Source organism: Notothenia rossii (assembly GCF_949606895.1).
Source record: "Notothenia rossii genome assembly, chromosome: 7".
Classification (NCBI taxonomy): Eukaryota; Metazoa; Chordata; class Actinopteri; order Perciformes; family Nototheniidae; genus Notothenia; species Notothenia rossii.
The window spans coordinates 39,877,480-39,901,348 of NC_136905.1; the positions used below are offsets into that span (position 1 = coordinate 39,877,480).

Consider the following 23,869-nt stretch of genomic DNA (forward strand, 5'->3'; position numbering starts at 1 on the left):
AGCTTAAAAAAAGAAAGAAGGGGGGCTGAGCTCATGCGGGACCCGGCAGCTATACACTGTAAAAACTGTTGCTTTGGTAAAACTTAAATAATATGTGTCAAGCGATTCCAAGCAATTTTAAGAGTTTAGTCAACTTTTGCATTTTTTGAGTTGGTGAAAAGTACTTTTTTTTTTTTTTTTCTCTACTCAAGAATGTGTTACTTTGGTAAAACTTAAATAATATGTGTCAAGCGATTCCAAGCTATTTTAAGAGTTTAGTCAACTTTTGCATTTTTTGAGTTGGTGAAACGTACTTTTAAAGTTTTCCTCTACTCAAGAATGTGTTACTTTGCTAAAACTTAAAAAATATGTGTCAAGTGGTTCCAAGCAATTATAGGAGTTGAGTAAACTCACTAATGTGATTTTGTCTGCATGTGAAAAGATGAGATGAGCCTACAATTAAAAGCCAACATAAACCAATGCAAATAACAATCTGCTAAGAACCACATAAGACAAGAATAAATAAAGTAAATTATAAAACACAATTGAGTTGCCAGAACCTATATGAAAAACTTCCTGATTTCAATCCAACCCTTTGAATATTTGATAGCATTGAAACATTGCAGATTAAACAAATTAAAAAAGAGACCGTTATGGAAATGTTAATACATTTTATTAACATAAGCAGCAGAAAGTGCTTTCAAATGGGTAAGGTGACTTTATTTTAAAGTGCTGCTTACAAGTTATAAAAGTATTATCTGAGCTTTTAAACAGTTTTTCTATTTTTAAAAAGGCTCATAAAAAAAAGGACACGATTAATAACATCCTGGTTTAAAACAAAACAAATGTGCATGTTTTAGCTGAACTCCTGAAGTCTTTCCTCTCTGGTTGATGTTGGAACATGTAAAAGTGCATACTCTAAAAACTGTTACTTTGATAAAATGTTTGAGTATGCCAATAATCCGATTTCAGATTGAAGAGAAGTAGAGGTGACTTTCTTAAAGTAACTTTACAGAATGCAGGATCGCTCTTAATCAGTCCATAAAACCACACATACATTTACAAGATTGCACTCACAGCTCAGAAACATTGTGAATACAGCGTTGATCACAAATGAACAACAGCTTTTGCCAGCCATCAGCTGAGTCAACAGCTCTAGACCAGTTTGTTTTTTAGGCTGATGTAACTTGAAGATGGCTTTGGCTGAAGGGTGTCCAGTCCCATGAAGAGTCTCTGAAAGACTTCAAAGGTTTTGGCAAGTTTTGCAGGATATTACAGATTTAGAGCATAGGTCAGTCCAAGAAGGTGGCAGCAGGCTCTGGCAACATTGCCCACATCAGCCAACACTGGCATGCCCTCGATGATGATCCCAACTGCATCTGGCTCATGGGCAACGTATAATCTCATGCTGTGCATCATGAGCCTCTGTTGCACTTCAACCTCTGCTTCTCCCTGTATATACAAACGAAACACTAAATTGAGTAAAAATCAGGAAACACCATGTGTTTTCCTCAACAACGAAAAAATCCGTCTTGAAGTTACAACGAGTACAACCAGTTTACATTAGCTGGTAACAGAGGTGCAATGCACGTGCATTACAAGCGGTTTAAGAGATTACAGAAAAGACTGTTTTGCAAGAATTTCCCAGTTATGATATTGATATAGTTCATAAAATGTCAAACTACCTATTTTTAACCTCACCTCATGCTCAGAGATTAGCTCCTCTCCACGTTCTCCCATATATTCAATGAGGCATCTCAAGGTCACCTCTCTCTTTTTACAGACAGTAGCACATGGGTCCTAGAATAAATAAGAACAGACGATTATTTCAACCAATCTTTAACGATTTATTTTCAATTATCTTGTGTTTATGTGACAGCTTAATTCAGATATATGTTAATTAAGAAGATCCCTGATGTTAAGTTGACCAGAATGTTTATTTCCACTGTGTACAACATGTAAGAAGCAACCCCACAATACATTTTCTAATGTTGTTCTTTATTATTTCTAATGTCACACATGTACATGTTATGATATTGTGTTCTTGCTAAGCAGTATTTTATTTGGAAATGCTGTTGTTAGCCTTCGCCATAAGGTTGCGTCAAGAGAGAAGAAGAAGCATAAGAAGAATAATTATTCTTCTGTGGTTGTAAATAAGTACGGAGTTAGGCTAGTAAGTTGAATTAAGTGTACCTGCAGCAGAGCAGTGTAGGCAAGAGAATATACGTGCATGTTCAAAGTTTTACTCGTAGAACAAAAAAGTTGTGACGAGGAAAGAAAGAAAACTGGTGACCGCCTAATCTGTGGCTGCAACACTTACAAATAACCATCTAATAGAGAAATATTTGTATATACATACAACTGGTGTATTATCTCAATATAATGTATTAATATTATTCTGGTATCCTGTAAAGCATGATAGCATGTAAATGTAGAATAGAATGGGAGGGATGAAACCCTCTTTAATGGTCACACATGCAGAGCACACAGCACGCACAGTGAAATGTTTTGTCTAGTTTTAACCCATCCTAGTACCAGGAGCAGTGGGCATCTATTGTACAGCGCCCAGGGAGCAATGGGAGTGGGGGGGGATGTCCGGTGCCTTGCTCAAGGGCACCATGGCAGGGGCCAGGAGGTGAACTGGGACGTCTCCAAGTAGCAGTCACACTCCATTTTTAGGTCTGGTCGTGGACTTGAACCGGCGACCCTACGGCTCACAGTCCAAGCCCCTACTGACTGTAGTTAATCAGAATAAGTGTAAAGTGTGTCGGGGAGCACATCTGAACATCTAAGGTTTTGTTATGGGGTTAAAAGTTTTGTAAGAAATTAAATGCTGATTTACATTCAGAAGAGCATGACTCATTTTAATAAAAAAAGTGTATCATCAATATATATTCATAAAGGAAATTACACCAAATGTGATAAACATTTTAAATCTAGTTGTCAGTTTAGTTGTTTAGTGGGTTATTGAGTGCCACCTCAGTTCTGGCTACCAGTGGATCTGACACACTGGTCCTTTTTACAAAAAAATGTATTTTAAAAGATCAACTGATTTCAGGCAAGATGACTGAAGAAGAAACAAAACACTTAGTATGTACCACTGTTAACTCACCTGAATCAGTGCATTCAACAAATCTTTAATGCGCTGACCAACTGCTCCTCCCTTTGCATTGAACAGCTCCAGAAGCTTTGGCGTGTACCTGTCCAGCTGGAACATAAATGTTGACTCAAGTGGAACCGCGGTGCATCTTTGGAACTCGTCATTTATCTGCAACACATTTTAATTTGGGAGATTATTAGAGACATAATGAATATGTTATAAAATACAGAAGCCCGTTTAGTAGAAATGAATGGGGTCAACTTGTCGGTTACAATATGTTGCCAAAATCTAAAAGGTGAACATTTAGGCAAATTAAATGCAAAAAACACTCATATTTATTCCAAAAAAATTCCTAGTGAGGTAATTGTTTAACAATTGAGGGAAACTTGACAATGTTAACATGATTATCATTATGTGTTGTAACAAATACTGTAAGAACACTTCTTCAGTCTCACCTGGAAAGGTTGGAAGAGTGCAGGCCATCTTTCTTTGAAGTCTTCCACCTGCCGGGACTTGGCTACCAGTTCCTGTCTCCTCCAGCTGTAGGTTTTGGACATCATATCGTTAATGCTCTTCGCGCTTCAATGAGGGCAAGTCTTGCAGCTTCAAGAGAGTCTTCTGTCTCTCCAACTGGGTGTGGGGGGAGATAATTTACTTCTGCTTTCCTTGGTTTTTTGACATTCTTTGCAGATTGTCTGTCACACTGGTTCTTGTGGTTTAGGGAATTTACCAGGAGTTCAGGACTTCCCAAGGCTTTTCGTTTTGTCCGGTAGTTTCCTACTTTGTACTTTAGACTTTGCTGCCATCCGTAACAACCATTATAGGAACCAGGCTCCTTTAAGCATGGATGTTTTGCGATCAAGGCTTGGGCTACATCAGACCTCTGTGCGTCATTGGGATACGCAGTGTGGGTGAAGATTGCCTCTGCCAAGTGCTCCAAAATGTCATGTTTCAACTTTGGGGACGTCAATGGTGTACCTTCTCGGGAATACATTTCATTGCCTTGTCTCGGGGCCAGCTCAGTGTTGTGTGAGAAAGTCGGTATTGAAAATACAGTAGGCCATGGAAGTCACCTTTCTGAGGATGAAGGACTCAGAATACCAGTGTCTTCTGAACTCACAGCATGGCTATCACAGACAGATGACAGATTAGAGGTATCAGGGGTACCCTCTTGAGGGACAAGAGTCAGCATAATGCAGTCTGGTACACTTAAGTGCACAACTTTAAGTGTGTCTTTATCCTTTAAACCCTCCATTGAGGTTAGTGTGAAGAAGTCATCAAAGTCATTATCTTTGTACTGAAGACTTATATCCGTGGTTATGGAATAGGCATCCTTAACAGCACAAATCAACTCCTCCAAGGTTGAAGGTATGCCATCATCGAGGGTCATTTTCCTAACTTCATGGTCAATGTGGATGCGTGATCGCACGTTTGTTTCTTCCATGTCTGGAACACAAGAATGGACATTTTGCATTTGAGGCAGATGTAACGCTTCAATGTCACCATGCGCTTTCCAGCCACAGTATAGGCAGATAAAGGACAAATATCAACAAGGTTTTGTTGTTTGATAAGAGCTACGTGATCTGTGTTCTCTAGATGAAATCCCAAATAGTGTTCATCATACCAGGATATCTGTGTTTTTACAATGAAAGATACACTTTCTCCAAGTAAAGTAATCTGCACAATCTCTGCAAAATCAGGAAGACCAGCAGTACAACCATGAGCCACAATCATGCCTTTTGAGTACCTTGTTACCTGGAAGGTGACTGTGTTGGCCAGTTGAACATGAGATTGAAAAGGAGATAGACGCCTGATAGACTCCTGAACATTTGCATGCAGAACATCTAAGGGCATCGATGTAACTTTTACAACACTCAAGGCAGCCACTCTTTTTGTGGAATGCAGGTGGTGGGAAATCATGAGCTGATGCTTCGTAGCCAAGGATAGAGTTATGTTCTTGAAGTTGCCAGTATGCCTCACAATTCGTTTGAAGTAGCTGTGCTTGGCCTCAAATCTCATTGTCCAGAAAGCTACTACTGGTCCAAAAGCTTTTATTAAAACCCTTGTAATGTCCTCCCGATTACTATGCACCTTGTGCCCTCTGGGGTCAAACATGACCCCATCTGGCTTGTTTGACATTTAACGCATAAAGTATAAAATGTGAATAAATATTGTGTTACACCTTTAGTTCTACTTCAGTACAACCCATTACCACACATTTCTCCCTCAGTTTTGGAATTTAGTGCTGATAGACCCTTATTTATATGAAATTATACCATTTTCTGATAATAAAAAAAAAGTGAAACAATGAATTAATTTGACCATATTGTATTGTGACTATTTGTCTTATCAGACTGGTATATGTCAAAGTTTAGTAAGGATGCCCTTTTTGAATAATTTATATATTTTTAATGACAACACATAATCACACCTTGTGCCCTCTGGGGTCATTTTTGACCCTGTCTTGCTTGACTCTTATTTCAAGAATTTAAAGTGGAAACCTCACGCATTTCTGTGTTACACATTTAATGTGCCCTCAGTTGCATGCAGGGCAGGTAATAATGGTGTGATCTTTGCAATGCATTGCAACTTTGGCACATTTTCTTGGTTTTGACATCAATCTGACGAGGGCAGAATTTGCACCTGCTCCTTTTGGGTGATGGGTCAGGAGGGGGAGCTGGGCGAGTGGGAGCTGGGCGAGTGGGAGCTGGGTGACGGGTAGCTGCTGCAGAGGTAGAGCTGGAGCAGAACTGCTGGACCTCCATAACCAAACTGGCAGCGGCTGGCGTGCGGGGAAGAACCTGTCAAGTCAAGTCAAACTTTATTATAATAAATCACAGTGCAAATACAAAAAGTACAAATTCTGAGGACACTACAGAAGGAAGAGCAACCGAAATGAAGCTTAATGCTGACCTTGCGTCGCTGGATGTGAGGTATCACAAGTTGTCGTCCAAACTCCTGCAGGAACAGCCTCCTCTTGTTGCACTTCCCCTGATTCCAGGCTGTGTTGATCTCAGACCACAGGACAAAGGAATTGTATGCAGACACGTCGAGAATGTTGAAGAAGACAGCTAGGGGCCAACAGGCTGTCATTCTTTTGCACGTGTACACACTGGTAACCTTGAAACAAAATAAACAAACCAAAACATATTCAGAAATGTATGTTTATTTCCTACACACAAATTCAATGCATTTTCCTTTCCATAAATAATATTATTAACATTATGAATAATAAATGTGAAATACCTTGTCAAGGTTATCGACACCCCCTTTGTTGTGATTATAATCTTCGATGATTTTGGGCTTTTTGTCATCCCCGTCGCTCCCAGCTGCATCCCGATGCAGAGTGCTCATCAGAAGAACATTTCTCTGTTTTTTGGGGAGATAGGACACCAGAGCATGGGTCTCGGTGAAAGCAAACTTCGATGAGAAACGAGCCCTGTCCGCTTTTGACACCAGTGCAGGGGGAAGCTCAGGTTTATTTCTCCTTACTGTTCCCACCATGAACAGCTTTCTTTTCAGCAGCGCCAGGCCAAGGGCATGTGAAGTAAAGAAGTTGTCACAGGTTATCGTTTTTCCCTGGAGGCCTTCTGTCATGTCAAGGACAACTCGCATGCCCTGATTTTTTTCTGACATCCAACCAGCAGGTTTGCCATTGTATGTCTGCATATTCCATGCATAGCTTGACCTGGCATCGCATGCTGCCCATATTTTTATCCCATATTTCCCTGGTTTGCTTGGGATATACTGTTTGAATGGACAGCGACCTCCGAATGGGACCAGGCGCTCATCGACGGTCACATTAGTGACTGGATTGTACATCATTGGCAGGAGAGACACCCACGTGTCCCAAACGTCTCAAATTGGAGCAAGTTTGTCTCGTGCCCGGCGATCTTTTCTTGTGTCTTTGTTGTGTCAAATCTTATGACTCTGGAGATTTTATTAAACATTTTAAGTGTCATGGTAGCACGGGAAATTGCCCTACCAGACTCTGCATTCCATAGACTTGCTGTAGCCTCCTTGCTGGATCGGTACACTCCAGCTAGAACCAACAAACCCACGTATGCCTGCAGGTCCATTTGATCCATCTTTCTCCATTTTTTCCCATAAACACGCTGCCCCTCCTTGTTAGTCATGTTCAGCACTGACTCTTCGATGGCCTTGGGCAGAAACAGATAAAAAGCGGACTTTATGTCCTCAATACGAGACCTTGCATACAGGGTTGGACCCTGGCGGCTTGTCTCTCTCTGCTTTCTCTGCTGTTACCATGCGACGTCCGTCACTGGGAGGGATGGAAGACCAGATCATTTTTTCATTCTTAGATTGGAAATATTCTTCCATCTCAGCTGGGTACTCTTCCTCAGATTCTTCCTCCCCCATCAGTGGATTCTTCCACTTCCTCAAAATAAGTGCGGTCCTCCACTTCTGACACTTCTTCCATTTCTGATTCTACCTCTTCATATTCATTTTCCTCCATTTCAAAACCTTCTTCCATTTCAGAAGTGGGCGATGTGGGGGCTTCTTCAGAGGAAGAATTTGGTCTGTAACTTACATCGATCACCTCTTCATGAGTTTCCTCCTCTTCTGACCCTGAATCCTCCTCATCGGTTGATTTTTCCTCCATAACACGGTTAAAGATTAGCTCATGAACCTCCTCCACAGTCAAATGTTTCTGCCTCCTCATTTTGCTGCCTGTCTCTCTCAGAATAAAATGTGAAATGCCCCAACATTTGTGAGAAAAGGCCTGTTTGTTTTTGACTTGACAATTGATTGATCCAATATATCAAAGGTGTGTGTGTGTGTGTGTGTGTGTGTGTGTGTGTGTGTGTGTGTGTGTGTGTGTGTGTGTGTGTGTGTGTGCACGTGCGTGCGTGCGTGTGTGTGTGCCGTAAGGAGGGAGGGACTAAAAGGTGAAATGCCCGAGCAACCGTGAGAAAAGGCCTATTTGTTTTTCGTTTATCTTTTTTGGTTATGATTTTTGTTGATCTAAAAAGTGCTTGATCCTATACACCAAAAGTGTGTGTGTGTGTGTGTGTGTGTGTGTGTGTGTGTGTGTGTGTGTGTGTGTGTGTGTGTGTGTGTGTGTATGTGTGTGTGTGTGTGTGTGTGTGTGTGTGTGTGTGTGTGTGTGTGTGTGTGTGTGTGTGTGTGTGTGTGTGCTCCGAGGAGCAGGCAGGGAGTTGTTGCAGCATTATGCTAAAAAAATGTGCCCCATTGCTCCACTTTGTCCTGCGGGGTCATTTTTGACCCCAGAGGGCTTAAGGTGTTATACAATACAATAAAACACCCATAATTAAATGAAATTACTTCAAATGTATTTTAATCGTTAAGAGCATAGTATTGAACAACCCCTATAATTTTCAGACCATTTGATGAATTAAAAACCTATTTTTGACAGCAGTAGATTTCCTTTTGGGGTCAAAAATGACCCCAGGACAACAGCAGGGTTAAAGCAGGATAGTGTTCCAAGAAGTGATGCTTCGGGATTAATCTTCGCTCTGGAAATACTTCAGAGAACCTGTGTCGGTGTTCACAAATTGTTGAGTCAAGGTGTAGAGGCTAAGCCAACGCTTTAAGCCTCTGAGGATCCGCTTTGTGGGTGTAATTGACGCACACAAGATTGCTGCCGAATAAAGGTCAGAAACCAAGTTTCCAGTTTGAAACAGTCCATTTATTTCCATTTTACTGGTTTCCATTTTACTTGCTTCTTTCCATATTCACCACACAATATTACCGTTCACACCATACCTTTGCTTTGCTTGTAATCCCGTGTTTGTGTGTGTGTTCTCTGTGTGTGTGTGTGTTCTCCGTGTGTATGTGTTCTCCGTGTGTGTGTGTGTGTGTGTGTGTGTGTGTGTGTGTGTGTGTGTGTGTGTGTGTGTGTGTGTGTGTGTGTGTGTGTGTGTGTGTGTGTGTGTGTGTGTGTGTGTGTGTGTGTGTGTGTGTGTGTGTGCGTGTGTTCTCCGTGTGTGTTCTCCGTGTGTGTGTGTTCTCTGTGTGTGTGTGTTCTGTGTGTGTGTTCTCCGTGTGTGGTCAAAAACTGTATGGCCTTCCGGCGGAACCTCTCACCACCAAACATAGGTTCCTACCTTTATACCCACAGATGTCAATTGGCTTCTACACAAGGTAAGCAATGCTTTCATCATCATGGATTGGGGCAACAACAAGTTCAACTATATATTTTAGAGACATGAGCAAAAGCCATGCTGGATCATTCTGTGGTATTCTGTGGCCAATAATGAAAGGCAGTAGTCTTATAAGAGTCCAGTTTTCATGGGCATTCCCCCCTATTGATTTGCGTTTTGAGAACGTTGCAGGAAGTAACTGTGGACAATCAGTTTTGTCAGCCCATTTAAATGGAAACTGTTTGCTAGCACTGTTAAGTTCACTGAGAGTCAAATATTTATTGGAAATAAAGAGACTAAAGCACAGAGCTAATTCCAAGGGAACAATGCCCTCAAAAATGTCATGCAACACATCAGGCGGGTAGCCAGTTAAACAGTGGAAGTGGCTAAATTTTTCAGTCAATGGGCAAGCCTTTTTAACTCCGTAGCAGTGTGTTAAATCAGGGTTTCCTTCAACATTGACTATATGAGTGGCATGCTTCTCTTTGGTGCGAGCTGGAAAAGCACCTGATCTCATCTCCTTGTTTTGATATTCGGATCTCTCGCCAAGACAAAACCAGCATACATATGGGCCAGAAAAGTTTTCCACAAGTCCGCTGATAGAGTGTGCCCCAAGATTATCAGCAACTACACTCAAAACAGTGCCTTTCACTTTTGTCCCAATACTGGAAATAAAGATGCCTTCATTTTCCAAGATAGCAATGTATTTTAGTAAAGGCTCAAGCACAGTAGCATAGCCAAATCTTTTGACATCGACTGCTTTGCATAAAAGTGCTAGGTATACTGAGTTGAGAGTAGAACGAGAAGGGGAGAAGTTGTGCAAGACCCAGTATACAGCAGTCATTTTATGCTTTCTTCTCGATGTTCCAAGTGGATTGCAAATCTCAAAATCGTCCACGTACAGTACAAGTTTAATTATTGGTTCTTCAGAAAAAAACAAATTCTCTTTATACAATGTACCGTCCTGATATGAACCGTATGTCGTAGAGCAGTGGTCACCAACCTTTTTAAGCCCAAGATCACCGACCTCTGCCTAGGTGAAAGGCGAGATCTACCTATTGCAAAATTGAGTGGAAAAGACGGCCCAGACAATGCTTCCAATTTGAGGCCTTTTATATAGGCTAATTGCATCTGAATTACTGTTACAATGAAGGCTCCATAATCAGCTCACGGCATATAGGCAGGGGTAAAGTGCTATTGGGGGGCGGACCTCACCTCCTCAAGGGGGGTCCGGGGGGATGTTCCCCCGGGAAGATTTTTTTTTAAATATTGAAGTTCAAAGCATCAATCTGGTGCACTTTGAGAGCAACATGAAGAGATCTATGGATACCTCTCTCAGCACCCAGATGAAACAGAACTGTAAACAGATTTACTTTATCTTTATGGATATTTTACAAATCACATTAAACTGTATTCTTGTTTTACTGCCATATAGTAGGCTATGTCATACCTGTTTTTCATTTATTCTCTTATTGTTTGTATAACTATAATGATCATATGAAGGTGTGCCGCGGAAATAATCTTTTGAATAATTTGTGACAAAACTGTTCTAAACACTCAAGAGTCCTTTAGCTCACCTGAGCCCCTCAGTCTGACAGGAGAGGACTCTCTTCCAGCTTGTTGTGGAAACAGCTCCTTATGTCCGTTAGTGCAGCTAGCTAACCAGATGCTAACATCACGGTCCCCGCTAGCACCGGTCCCTCTCTCTCCCTCACTCCCTCTCTATCACACTAAATGCGCTATCGCCACAAACACACAGAGCCGAGTTTGAATGACACAAGCACACGTGTATTTCCATGCAACTCTCTGATTGGTCTGGTGTGTTGCCTCTGTTGCGTTCACTGAACACGGGAAATTACAGTTCTGCCGTCGTCTCTTGTGTCATGATGAGGTTCACGTAAAGCACGGTTAATGTGTTATATTATTGAGGTGTCTCAAATATACGTCAATCAAGTGGCACCTGCTAACGGGGTGGTGGATGATAGGTTTACATCTAAAAACGTATTTTTCGAACATTATTATTTTAATTGTATTTTTCTTTCTTTTGTTACTTTTTTTTTTACGGTCAACGATCTACCCGCAGCACACTCGCGATCGACCGGTCGATCGCGATCGACTGGTTGGCGACCACTGTCGTAGAGGATGAATGGTTCTGTTCTGTACTCAGAGCTTTTTCTCTCAGGTGGTCATTTTTTGAAATCTGATTTATAGATTGAAGAATAGGTACATACTGGAAACTTCTCTTTTTATTTGGTTCCAGGATGTATTCAACTGGTTCAACAACATCAAATGTTTCTTTGAAATGCTGTCTTCTTCTAAGTGATGAGGAAAGAGGACCACCAGCACTTAATGCTGTACTTAGTGGATTGGATGTGCACAGTTCCTCCACTAGAGAATCAACAAATCTGTCATTAACACTGTGGTTATTCCTCTGAAAATGCGAAACAATTATTTATTTTAAGGCAGCTTTTGATGCAGAATTTGAGATGAAGTGAAGCTCCTCTACCAATTCATCAATGTACTGTAGAGAGACATTATGGACACTTTCCAATTTTAACAATAGGGCAGCTATATGCTCAATAAGCACATTAGATTCTTCTTCAAACGGCACATCCGAGTTCGTTAATGCATTATTATCGTCACTGACATCTTTCTCATCTTCAGCATTAAATTCTTCCCTACACTGCTCTTGGGACAGAATTCCTGGTTTGAAGTCGTGCAATGTATGAGGAGTGTGCTTCCTATGTTTGTGGGTTTGAAAAGTCCCATAAACATTTGTTTGATGGTTGCAACCCGTGAATGCACAGTCTATAGTCTCATTGTTTTTCAAATGATGGCCTATATGTTCAAAATATGTTTTTTCAGAAGAAAATACAGATCCTTGACATAATTAGCAGGTGAAGGACATAATGACTTCTTGTGATAGCGATTCAACTTCCACGTGGTTTCTTGACAAGTGACAGTGCAGGGCATTCCAGCTTTTAAAAGAGCATGGGCAGTCTACATAAACGCAGGGCAAGGCATGATAGGGTCCAAAGGTTCCATGATGGAGTCGATAATGTTTTACAATATCACTTCGAGTGGTGACACTAGTACTGCAAACTTTACATTGCCATCCCATCTGTGGCAAATAAAAGAACAAAATAGTTACATGATGACAATGTAACAATAATTTCAGTAGAATTCATTAAAATATATTTAATTCAATGAATGGAATCAAACATAATTAAAACACAAGTATGATTTAAAACGGTACTGTATTTATATACATTTATAAGGAAGGCATTTATTAAGGATGGTATTGTTAGATAGCAGTACAATTCCATGATTCTCTAAACAGCAGATCCTAATTACTTCAATATACACTCCTTTATCTCGTTTGCATACTGTCTAATATCTACTTTATGTTGAAGTAAAACATCTCCTTAATACAACTTTACTTATTGATATTTCTCGCTAAAGACTGCATTTTACTGAACTACATTGAATACATCTTGCTGACGTTATAAATGCATTTTTGCCCAAAACACAATTTTACTGAATCGCGCCTGAATGCACCTTAACGGCACCTCCGTCACTTTCTACTGAGAGCTAACGTTAACTCTCTCTGCAGATTCGAACATGGATTTGCATCTACAGTATAGAGAACCGCAGTGACGCGTCCAAAAACCGGAAGTAAGTTAGCATTTTTAGCACTTCCGGTTCCTTCCTCAAAAAGCAATGCATTTTTTCCATAGGGTTTTGGAAAATAGCTCGAAATAAGGTCTGTGGTTGACACAAATTTAAGAGATAAATCACGTTTTGTTCTACGACATTAAATACATCAGCAGTGACCCCACTGGGGATTTTTGAAGAGTTTACGTGTCTGAAAAACGATGGTTGTTACCGAGTGGCTGAATAGGACTACAGAAATTGTCGAGGCCGTTGTACGTCATTACGCCGAACACATAAACACTCCCGCTAAGTTTGTTTTCCCCTGTGTTCTGCTTGAAAGCAAGTACATGCCTATCTTTAGTATCTGTACTGTATATCTATATCTGACCATTAGAATCTGTATTTTTGAAATTGTCGTTTTTAACACCGTAGTTTTACAAATGATAGAATAATTAATTACCAGTGTTTTCCAATTTTACTCGGCAGTTCGTTTCGTTAGCTAACGTTAGCTAAAGCTAGCGCTACTAGTTAGCTACGCAATGGTTTGTTGCTTTGCTCCGGGTTGCAGCCACAGGTCTTCGCATGAAACGTGCTTGTTCTATCGTTTCCCGGCCAATGTTTTCCAAAGGAGAGTCTGGATTCGTGTCATGAGGTAAGCTGACGTTACATTTTTGTCCATGTCACGGTGAAATGTAAATGATGGGTAGTGACTGTATCGCCGTTTTAGAGATGGCGCTGCTGAAAAGACCGCAACATAAGTAAAGATAATGAATACATCCTATTAAAACCTGTGTGGCTTATATGATAAGTCTAATTAGTACAAGCAGCATAACGTTTCACCATGTAACTAAAGATTGTAGTCAGGGAAATCAATTTGACATATTGAACTAATAACAAATCACCTCTGGCTGGCAGAGAACTCTCTGCTCCATAGCTTCTCTTGGACGTAAAATCACATGTACATTTTACATTTATATTCAATTTAATATTCCATCCCTCACATACTTTTGTTTATATAATAACTTATATTTAGTTTTTCTTGTTATGCTGCTGCAACACAAACATTTCCCAAATTGGGATCAATACAGTAATATCTTATCTTAATTAATTAAGAAATATAACTATTATAATTAGTGTAGCAGCTGACACCTATTTTCAATATGGATTAATCTACCATTTATTTCTTTAGTTCAATTTTGATCTATACAAATGTCAAAATAGTGAAAATGTTCACGAGACTTATCAAAGTGCAAGGTTATATCTTTAGATGTTTTGTTTTAGCCTATGTACTGTATGTCTTAATGCTCTTATATGTGACGGGGTGACTTCCATGAAACTAATATTTTATATCTTCCCAACAGACGAGCTGACAGGAAACCTAACACTCTAACAACCACAACATTGCAAAATCCTCTCCACTGAATGCATACGTTTAGCTGCCTTTGGCTTCTTCCACTGACAGGGGGTGTCAGTGCAGCTGAAATTGTGGATGGCAAAGATGGCTCATGCAGCCGCATGACTGTATTTCCATCCTCCACATGGGCATTCACATTTTGTGGAGAGAATTCCCTCTTCTCCTGTAGATACCTGTGGTGGTGGGATTGTTTTATTAGTTAAAATATATTTACATTTGTAATGCCTTCCCAATTATCATTTTAATTGTTTATAGCCTACTGTATGTTTATTTCATGGCTATTTCTGTGTTTTCTGGTGTGTAATATTTGAAATCTTGGGGCCTCTTCTCTTTAACGTCTACATGCTACCACTGGCTCAGATAATGAAGAACAACAAAATAAGTTACCATAGCTATGCGGATGACACAAATGTACGTAACCATTTCACCAGGAGACTATGCTCCAATTCAAACACTGAGTAAGTGCATTGAACAAATCAATGACTGGATGTATCAGAACTTTCTCCAATTAAACAAAGATAAACTGAGGTAATGGTTTTTGGAGCCAAGGCAGGACGTTTAAAAGTTAGCGCTGAGCTTCAGTCTGCAATGTTCAAAACAACAGATAAAGCCAGAAATCTAGGTCTAGTCATGGACTCTGACCTGAGTTTCAACAGTCACATTAAAACAGTTACTAAATCAGCTTACTATCACCTAAAGAACATATCTAGGATTAAAAGACTAATGTCACAGCAGGATTTGGAAAAACTTGTCCATGCTTTTATCTTCAGTAGACTGGACTACTGTAATTGTGTCTTCGCAGGTCTCACTAAATCTATGAGAAAGCTGCAGCTGATTCAGAACGCCGCTGCTCGAGTCCTTACCAACACTAAGAAAGTGGATCACATCGCTCCAGTTCTGAAGTCTTTACACTGGCTTCCTGTGTGTCAAAGAATAGATTTCAAAATACTGGTGCTGGTTTATAAAGCACTGAATGGTTTAGGCCCAAAATACATTTCTGACCTCCTGCTAAATTATGAACCATCCAGATCTCTCAGGTCTTCAGGGACTGGTCAGCTTTCTGTCCCCAGAGTCAGAACTAAACATGGTAAAGCAGTGTACAGTTATTATGCTCCAAATATCTGGAACAAACTCCCAGAAACCTGCAGGTGCGCTGCAACTCTTACTACTTTTAAATCCAGGCTGAAGACTTTTCTTTTTGTCGCTGCTTTTAATTGAACTATTAATATCTTAGAATGCACTGTAACTTTTATCCATGTATTTTTTCTTTTAATGTTTATTTGATTAGCTTTTCTTTTTAATGACTGATTTAAATGCCATTTTCTTAATGTCTTTCATTTTTTGTAAAGCACTTTGAATTGCCTTGTGTTGAAAAGTGCTATATAAATAAACTTGCCTTGCCTTGCCTAATAAAGATTTCATGTGACACATAAAATGGATTTGTTGATGGGAATGTATGTGAATAAATTAACTCTAGGTTAACGGTACTCTTGCTATCACTACTCACCGACACTATACACCTTGTCCCTCATGCTAGCCCTGGTAAGCACACCTATGCCTGTCACGATAAATAATTTTGTTGGACGATAAATGTTCCTGGAAATTATTGCGATAAACGATAATATTGTCGGCACCATTGTAAGACCATTTTAGACCACTGACATACTGATAATATATCACAATAATTCTAGTACATCCTTTCAAACAGAACTTTTTATTGAACATTCAACATTGCAAATGAAATGTGAAATAATATTAAAATATATAAATGATATATCATAAATACAACAAATTAATGTAATTATAATAAATTAATTAAATCACACACAACCAAAACAATCAATTAAATAGACTCAGGCTGGAAAACAGAGCTCTCAATCCATCTATCTATCCAACTCTATATAGATAGATAAATATATATATATATAAATATATATATAAATAAATCAATATGAGCACACATTGTCTCACAAGCAAAACAAATCTCCTTAAAACAACAGTCATGTGTACAGTCCACTGTCCATACAAAGACCCAGATGCCTCAACAGGCCATATCCAAATCTGTTTTTCAAAGTTTTCGAGCAAGGAACACCAACATGTTTGCATTGTCGGGCAAATGCATCTTTGATTGTAAACTGTCGGGAAGGTGGGGGCTCTCCATCTCCAGCTGCCGTGTTTGCTACCAGCTGGGAAAACGGAATGGAGTGGTTGTGTTTTAGGTGTAGTTTAAAATGCGTGGTATTGCCTGCTTTTGTCGCTACCTTTTTTAAACCAATGCGACACACCGCCCGGCTCATTCAAGTCCGTAGGTTGGCCTCGTTGATTTGGCTTGAATCCAAAATACTGCCACACCTTAGAATCGAGATGTGTAGGTTTTGTAAACAATTCCATTTCACTTTAAATTCCCCGCGAGTAAGTCACACGTTGTCTCCCGCTTATCACTATATTATTAATTTGGCTGCTAGGCTGCTGCTGTACGTGCACACAGAGTGTACTGACCTGGCTGTGTGTCAGCCCCGCCCCTCACAGCGCGCATGGCCGGCAGCCACAGCTCGTCTGGCAGCCACAGCGCTCCTAGCTAAAATGCCGGTCACATCCTGTTGGGGCAGAATCTCTGCTCCGCGCCTTTCTTATATGAGCGGGTTCTCAAAAGAAGGAACAATTCAAAGCAGCCAGGATAAGGGTTCAACAATAATCTGCTTTAATGGCACAAACATACAAATACTTCACCTAATCACGAAGCACTCTGCAGAGTACTCCGGGCGCAGGTTCTACCACCGTGTGAGACATGTCTCAGGAACGGCCAGTCAAAAACAAGAGCGCGAACCAAAGGAAAACACAGGCTTTCATACTAAAAACACAGGAGGAGGTGTGTGCGTGCTTTCCCCAGAGGTCATCTTATTGGGAGAGATCAACACATGGCCTGTCGCACCCAATCAGTGCGACACAGCAGAAGAAACCCGGAAACAAAAAGTCTCTTTCAGTTTGACGAAAACCAGACACCCTTTGGTGTCTGGTACGAACCTGCTCTAAACAACAAGTTTCCTTATCTTATTTCACATCTTGCAGCCAGCACACACACATCCCCTTTATGGCCCTTTGTCCCTGTGTCCATCTTCCCCCCCTCAGGTTACCACACACAAGTTAAAAGTATGTTTTAAGATATAGTTGTTATAGTTGGCTAAATATACGTAATACATGTAAATCACTTTCATATCAATAATAACGAGGAACACATTACCTATGCTCTTAAGTAGTATTAGAGATGCTTTTCAAATAGTCAAACTTCACACAGGCCCAATATAGAGAACACACTCATTTGTCCTGCAGACTTTCCAGACGTGAAACCATCGATGTACAAGATATTTGCAACAAAAAGCAAAGAAACGCAAACAAAAAGCGAGATCAGAGAAGAGTTTTCACCGTTACCCCCCAATGGGGAGGAAGAAGAAGGAAATATCCCCCACCGCCAGAAGTGAAAAGAGTCCTGACAAGCACCGTCTGGGAAACAAAAAGCGGACCATCTGGGCGATGGTATTACCGCGCAAGCCGTTTGCTGACGCGGGGGAGGGGTTCTCTCTAAAACACAGTGTCCTGCCATCTCTCTCTGTTTCTGCTGATGTGTAAAATATACAAAATAACGTTTTATAAACTTACTCTCTTGTTAAAAGGTGATAAAGTTTGTAGCGTAAGCCAGCCATCAGTATTCTAGTTTTAAGGATCGAAGGATCCAATGTATTTTTAAATGGAGCAGAAATAGAACTAGTCTCCCAGTGCAAGTATCTTGAACAGAGAGTGTCATATTGGACTCGCACTTGACTTTTTAAGAAACATATCCAGAAAGTGACCAATACCATTAAATTCAACTTGCAACATTTTAAACAAATTAGACCTTTTTCTTAACTGTCAATGCTGCAAAGTCATACCTCCACTGTATGATGCGACACAGCAGAAGAAACCCGGAAACAAAAAGTCTCTTTCAGTTTGACGAAAACCAGACACCTTTTGGTGTCTGGTACGAACCTGCTCTAAACAACAAGTTTCCTTATCTTATTTCACATCTTGCAGCCAGCACACACACATCCCCTTTATGGCCCTTTGTCCCTGTGTCCATCTTCCCCCCCTCAGGTTACCACACACAAGTTAAAAGTATGTTTTAAGATATAGTTGTTATAGTTGGCTAAATATATGTAATACATGTAAATCACTTTCATATCAATAATAACGAGGAACACATTACCTATGCTCTTAAGTAGTATTAGAGATGCTTTTCAAATAGTCAAACTTCACACAGGCCCAATATAGAGAACACACTCATTTGTCCTGCAGACTTTCCAGCCATTTGAGCTATTGTTCACATCTTTACTTCAAATAAAAGGTTTCACATTGCATATTTCCAGCTTCCTTTACACATACTGTTATTATTAATACAAAGTAATTAACCACAAACATCTATTTAAAACAAGTAGATTTCCCTGATAATAGACATGCTGAAAATCTTAAGAAGAATGTCCCCTCCCCCAGCTCTCTCGTCCCTGTCATAAAAGCTGCTTCCATTTCATATAGAGTAATAAAACATTTTTAAGCTAATTTCTCCACAATGTTTGTAGCCATTTAGTACCCACACATGAAAGAATAAAAACAGAGGTATATGGTTGAACAGTAATCACGCAGCACATATATTTACTGCAATGAAAACACACACATTTGCACTAAGCATGTGTAACGAACCCTCTTCTTTTATGAGGGAAACATTCCAGAGTTTTGGAGCTATCCCCAAATAAGGATGTCCCCTGCTCACATCCCTCTCTGAACACAAAGACTTCACCTAAATATATTGGGGAGGGAAAATATACTTTGTCCCTTCAAATTCAACACACATGAGTAGTAAGATTCATCCCGCTTTCGTCTCATTAGTATGCATAAAAAAGTGACAGGTCACACCTCCCCCTATTATGCAAATGAGCTAAGTCCCGCCTCCCCTTTGATCGAGGTATGAGATCTCAAGTAGGTGTGATATCCCAAGTAGGTGTGAGATCCGTCGATAGGAGGGGGTTGATGTGTATTCACAGGTGTGAAAAGCCCCCGCTGTTTCGCCTTATGGTGTATCATAAAAAATGTTTCAATCACATTAGTATGCATAAAAAGTGACAGGTGGGCCCAGCCCCAAATCTATTAAAACAAAATGCCGCTTCCATCACATTAGTATGCATAAAAGTGACAGAAGGGCCCGCCCCAATTATGCAGCCTGTCCTCCTACAAAAAACGACCAAATAGGTCGATTGTTTAAGCAGTGTTGATCACGATATTACGACCCATAGCCACGTAGCTTTCCCATTATTCATTTCTAGCAGCAGTTTATTACAACCTTTTGTCACGTTTTGTCACGATCGTAATCCCGTGAACTTTAACCTTGCGCATCAATAAAAGTGCGACGAGCCAAGAAGATGAAGATGAAGAAGAAGATGAAGAAGAAGAAGGATTGTTAAAGAGCGTCAGAGCTTTACAAGTGGTAAATCTGATTTCTGTATTTCATTTGATTTGTTTACGCTTTTAATTAATCCTGTCGTTTTTCTACTAAGCATGTTTAACCACGATATTTCAGTTTTACGTTTTAGGGCTGGCCCGTGGCATAGGCAGTATAGGCGAATGCATGTTGTTAGCAATAGCATGGCTGTAAAGGTTAGCGCTTAGCGCTTAGCTTATATGCGCTAACGGATATGTATTGCAATATAAGAAGGTTCGTCTACAACAAGTTGTAGGGAGAGTTTTCTCCTTCGCACAAAAGGAGCTAAAATCTTGCCTAAAAACAAAACCCTTGGTAGCACGTGACATAACACATAACAATGGCAAAAGTATGTATATTCAGCTAACCAGACCAGGACATGATATGAACGTAAACAATGCGAAAGGAAATGGCACTTTAATAATAATAATAATAATAGTTGACATTTACATGGCGCTTTTTATAATGCACACACTTTTTCTTTCTTCGAAATGTCACCTAACATGTTGCATTAATGATAGTTAGGGTAAGTTCAACACTTGAATATCATCAGGTCATAGTTGTTTTACTACTTTAAACATTCGCTAATTCAACTTAAGTTTTGTGAAAGCATCACATCTAGTTAAAAAGAGAAATATATTTCCCTGTAATTACTGATTTACCTGGGACTTGATTGATTTTGGTGCCTGTAGTTTTATTTTGGCGAATGCTTATTTATGAAGCAACAATTAAATTACATGGTAGCACAGCTAATCTGAGTTCATCTGTTTGGTTTTTTTCAGGTCATCTATCAATTCAATTATATGAAGTAGCCTATTATCATAAAAAAATCAACGGTTCTTTTCAGAGCCATATTCCTCTTCCTACTCTCTTTCACCCCTCTCGTTTTCTTGTCTTTTGTTTTGTTTTTCTCCCTCCCTGTATGTCAGTTCATCCTTTGTTTGTTGTTGCCCTTTTTATCCTCACTTAAAAATGGCATCCAAGCAACTGAATGAATGGCTAGAGATAGGGAATGCCCTCGCAGATGAGTTGGCAAATAAGGCAAGTACAACATTATCCAAAAATGTATTATAACATTTACTCAAATGATAACAGACACACACATTACAAAGATGTGTGTGCAACAATTAAGGGAAATATATAATCTCTTTTATATATTTATATATTAAGATACCAAAGAAACCAAAGAAACCGAAGATACAGAAGATACCAAAGAAAATAACGCAAGGATCAAATGTTTCGTGGAGGAAGAGGGACCTGGATGGGAACATTATAGCCCAACATTGGAATAAGAATCGATCTGGTCTGTAAAATATAATCTAGTTCTAGTGTTTCATTAAGTTTTAATGTCGTTGGTCGGTCCTCAATAATGTTTCCCATAAATTCGTACTTTGTTTTATGCAGTTAAACCTTCCAGCTCTCAGAAGTCCCCAGAGGTCGAGGAGACACATGAGATTCCTCTACAGGTCCCAAGTCTTGGTATGCACAATGAATTCTTAAATTATCCTTCAACTTGAAATGTAGGTAATTGTTTGTAGTATGTAATAGCTTTGTTCATGATACATTGTAAAGTGAAAAGCCATGTATGGAATATCTTTTTTAAATTAAACTAAATTCCATGATTTGTTTTATATTTTGTTATTTTAGATCAACATCTTCAGACACTGAGAAACCTGTTGGGTTCTCTCACTGTCCCTGCATCATCAGAAGAAACACCCACTGCATCAACATGGACCCAAAGACAGTTGAAACGTGAACAAAAATTCAGAGCTGCAATGCCAGAGCTCCTTAATTTGAAATTGGCTGCAGAGATTGTCACTACACGTTCCTGTCTCCAATGCAAAACTGCTGATGCTGTGGTCCGGTGCTTGGACTGTGTTCCACCAGGAACTCCCTTTCTTTGTCCGGCATGTGACCCTATTATCCATGGTAAACATGTTTTCCATGACAGGGAAGCCATGTTTGATGGGTTTTACAGACCTATTCCTCCCACATCCTTAGTGGTTGTGGATGAAAGTGGCCAATATGGACTCTGTGAACAAGGTGGGTTCAAATAAGGTATTACATATTCCCTTACCATGGTTTCCTAATGTGCACTACATATACAGCGGCATCATTTTCACCATGTCGGAAGTTTGCTTTAACAGTTAAAATGTCTCAATTTGTATTGACTACATTTCCTAACATGTCCTAACATGCATATGAATCTCTGAAATTGTCTTTGCTGCAGTGTGTCTGCTTCCAATTCCTCCGCCATCCCAAATCTGCTTCTGTGGTCCAAGCCAAGATTTCACCATCATCCCAGGAAAGCAGACCGTGTTGGTGACTATCAATGGTTTGTTGCCACCAGAAGACGATCAAGCAGAAATACAGGATTACTATTATACTTTTGTCCTACATTGCATAGATAGCTGTCAAATTGCACATTTATATTTTTTCTCAGGTCCATACAACGTTCGTCTGCCTTCTGTGTGCTGCCCAATTTGTTCCGCCAAATGGTCCCCGAGCATAGGTGACTTGCTGGGATACAAATACTGGCCAGCAACCGACAGCTGCAAAATTATTTTTAACTTTGATGTGTTCACATCATTCGAGCAAATGAAATTGGCCAGCCCAGCATTATCCCAGCAAGTATTTATAAAAATGCTTGAACATCGATCGTTTTCCACAGGAAGGGTAAGAATAAAATGTGGTTTTCAAGATTTTTGAATACCAAACTTTTAATTAACCAAATGAATACCATTCTTTTTTCCAGACAGGCAGAATCTGTAGCGATATCTTCCACAGAGTCTTTCGGGAGTTTGCCTTCTGTAATTACAGACAAGAAGATCTATGCCTGGTGGAGCCCTTTAAATGCCCAGCATGCACACCTGACATGCTGGCTATTGCTGTAGATGGCAATAGAAAGCATTATCGCTTCAAGAAGTCCAGAGGGTCAGTGAAATCATATTCTCATTTTAGTTGTTGTTTTATTGACTAAGCTGAATGTCTTTGCTGAAATGTCTAACTTTCCCCAACTCTGCAATTTCTTTTTCCAAAGTTTGTAGACCATCAGAAAACAATAGTTGGTTTGAAATTACACATAATTATATAAATCCAATTCATAAAAATTATTATATATGACGCCTGTAAAGTTAACTCAACTTTAAAATGTTAAATGGTTGACGTTAGTTGGATATGTTGGAGCTAAGAACCAGTTTTGGATATAATCGCTTCATGAAAAATGTATTAAATTGCCCAGGAACCTTTTTCTATGCCTTCCTCTGCCCTATTCCATGCCCATCAATATAAAGGATGTACTTTTATTTTTACCTTTTTACAAGAAGTCAGTAAACTTTTCACTAATGTTAAATAATGGTGGCAAAAGACTTTACACAGAATTACAGATCAAATTCACAAAGACCTTTTCCACATTTATGAAAATGTTATGGCAAAAGCAAATTGGCCACATTAAATAGAGGACACAATCAAACTTATGTATGTATGATAATGTTGCTTACAATGTCTTTCTCGAATTTCGCAGGACAGATGAACCGTCTCTATTTGATGGACTGTTCATTGCCCAGGACAGTAAAGTGTCTGCCTTTGTCGACAAAATCAGGAGCCAGATGACGATTGTAAGAATCTATTCAATCCCTTAACCCTTTATTTATTTTTCTTAGCACAGGGTTAAATGTAACAGATTGTGTCGATTTCAGAAAAGTGGTCGTGATGTTTGTGGACCGGCAACATTCACAGCTTGCAGAGAAACCTCACACAATTCCAGGGCCAAGGTGGATGAGGAAGGACTGCAAATAGCTGTGTGCAGACATGGCATCTTACTACAAGGCCTAAATCACTACCGTGGTGAAATATATGCCTACCCAATGTTCCTGCAGAAGGAGCTGGCTGAAGTTGCGAATGCAACATTCTTTTGTATGGATGTTGCCTGCAGATAGTTATAACTATTGCAAAATTGGAAGTGTTTGTGGGAAACGTGTTATCTATTTAATTCTTGCACATCCAGTAGATGTAAAGCAAAAAAAACATTCATTTGGATAAATGCTGATGTTGGTTACAAGGATTGTACTGGTAATTTTAAGGACCTGGTT

The 23,869-nt window shown here is 39.7% G+C and overlaps 2 protein-coding genes and 1 long non-coding RNA gene across 5 annotated transcripts in view; 2 read left to right on the forward strand and 1 right to left on the reverse strand.

Moving 5' to 3' along the window:
• Positions 1-23,869, forward strand: part of LOC307047028 — a 415,414-nt gene that overhangs the window by 90,974 nt on the left and 300,571 nt on the right. The gene's annotated exons all lie outside the window — the stretch shown is intronic.
• On the reverse strand, positions 680-11,057 carry LOC307013397 (uncharacterized protein). 3 transcript variants are annotated; one of them, XM_079640786.1, is made up of 8 exons: positions 10,782-11,057; positions 6,326-6,448; positions 5,993-6,199; positions 5,723-5,880; positions 3,535-4,525; positions 3,092-3,247; positions 1,681-1,779; positions 680-1,431 (listed from the first exon to the last, which is right to left on the reverse strand). In XM_079640786.1, the coding sequence occupies exons 5-8, from the start codon at positions 3,637-3,639 to the stop codon at positions 1,252-1,254; spliced, it is 540 nt and encodes a 179-aa protein (XP_079496912.1). In that variant the 5' UTR covers positions 3,640-4,525; positions 5,723-5,880; positions 5,993-6,199; positions 6,326-6,448; positions 10,782-11,057; the 3' UTR covers positions 680-1,251. The 3 variants fall into 3 exon arrangements, with proteins under 3 accessions (XP_079496912.1, XP_079496913.1, XP_079496914.1); XM_079640787.1 differs by lacking the exon at positions 6,326-6,448; XM_079640788.1 differs by lacking the exons at positions 5,723-5,880; positions 5,993-6,199; positions 6,326-6,448.
• LOC307047405 (uncharacterized protein) lies at positions 19,521-23,817 on the forward strand. The gene is made up of 9 exons (XM_079694360.1): positions 19,521-20,819; positions 20,949-21,081; positions 21,183-21,257; positions 21,426-21,821; positions 22,009-22,113; positions 22,222-22,454; positions 22,534-22,712; positions 23,302-23,395; positions 23,477-23,817. Exons 1-9 carry the CDS (start codon positions 20,751-20,753, stop codon positions 23,714-23,716), a joined length of 1,524 nt encoding a protein of 507 aa, XP_079550486.1. The 5' UTR covers positions 19,521-20,750; the 3' UTR covers positions 23,717-23,817.

What these genes read in the sequence shown, in the direction of transcription:
- LOC307013397 (XM_079640788.1), bottom strand. Translation starts at nt 3,639, where the DNA reads ATGATGTCCAAAACCTACAGCTGGAGGAGACAGGAACTGGTAGCCAAG. An exon ending in TGTTGAATGCACTGATTCAG is followed by an intron (nt 1,780 to 3,091) that starts GTGAGTTAACAG and finishes TATTTATTCTAG; the next exon opens with GACCCATGTGCTACTGTCTG. An exon ending in AGCTAATCTCTGAGCATGAG is followed by an intron (nt 1,432 to 1,680) that starts GTGAGGTTAAAA and finishes TTGTATATACAG; the next exon opens with GGAGAAGCAGAGGTTGAAGT.
- LOC307047405 (XM_079694360.1), top strand. Translation starts at nt 20,751, where the DNA reads ATGGCATCCAAGCAACTGAATGAATGGCTAGAGATAGGGAATGCCCTC. An exon ending in TCTACAGGTCCCAAGTCTTG is followed by an intron (nt 21,258 to 21,425) that starts GTATGCACAATG and finishes TTGTTATTTTAG; the next exon opens with ATCAACATCTTCAGACACTG. An exon ending in TCAGGAGCCAGATGACGATT is followed by an intron (nt 23,396 to 23,476) that starts GTAAGAATCTAT and finishes TGTCGATTTCAG; the next exon opens with AAAAGTGGTCGTGATGTTTG.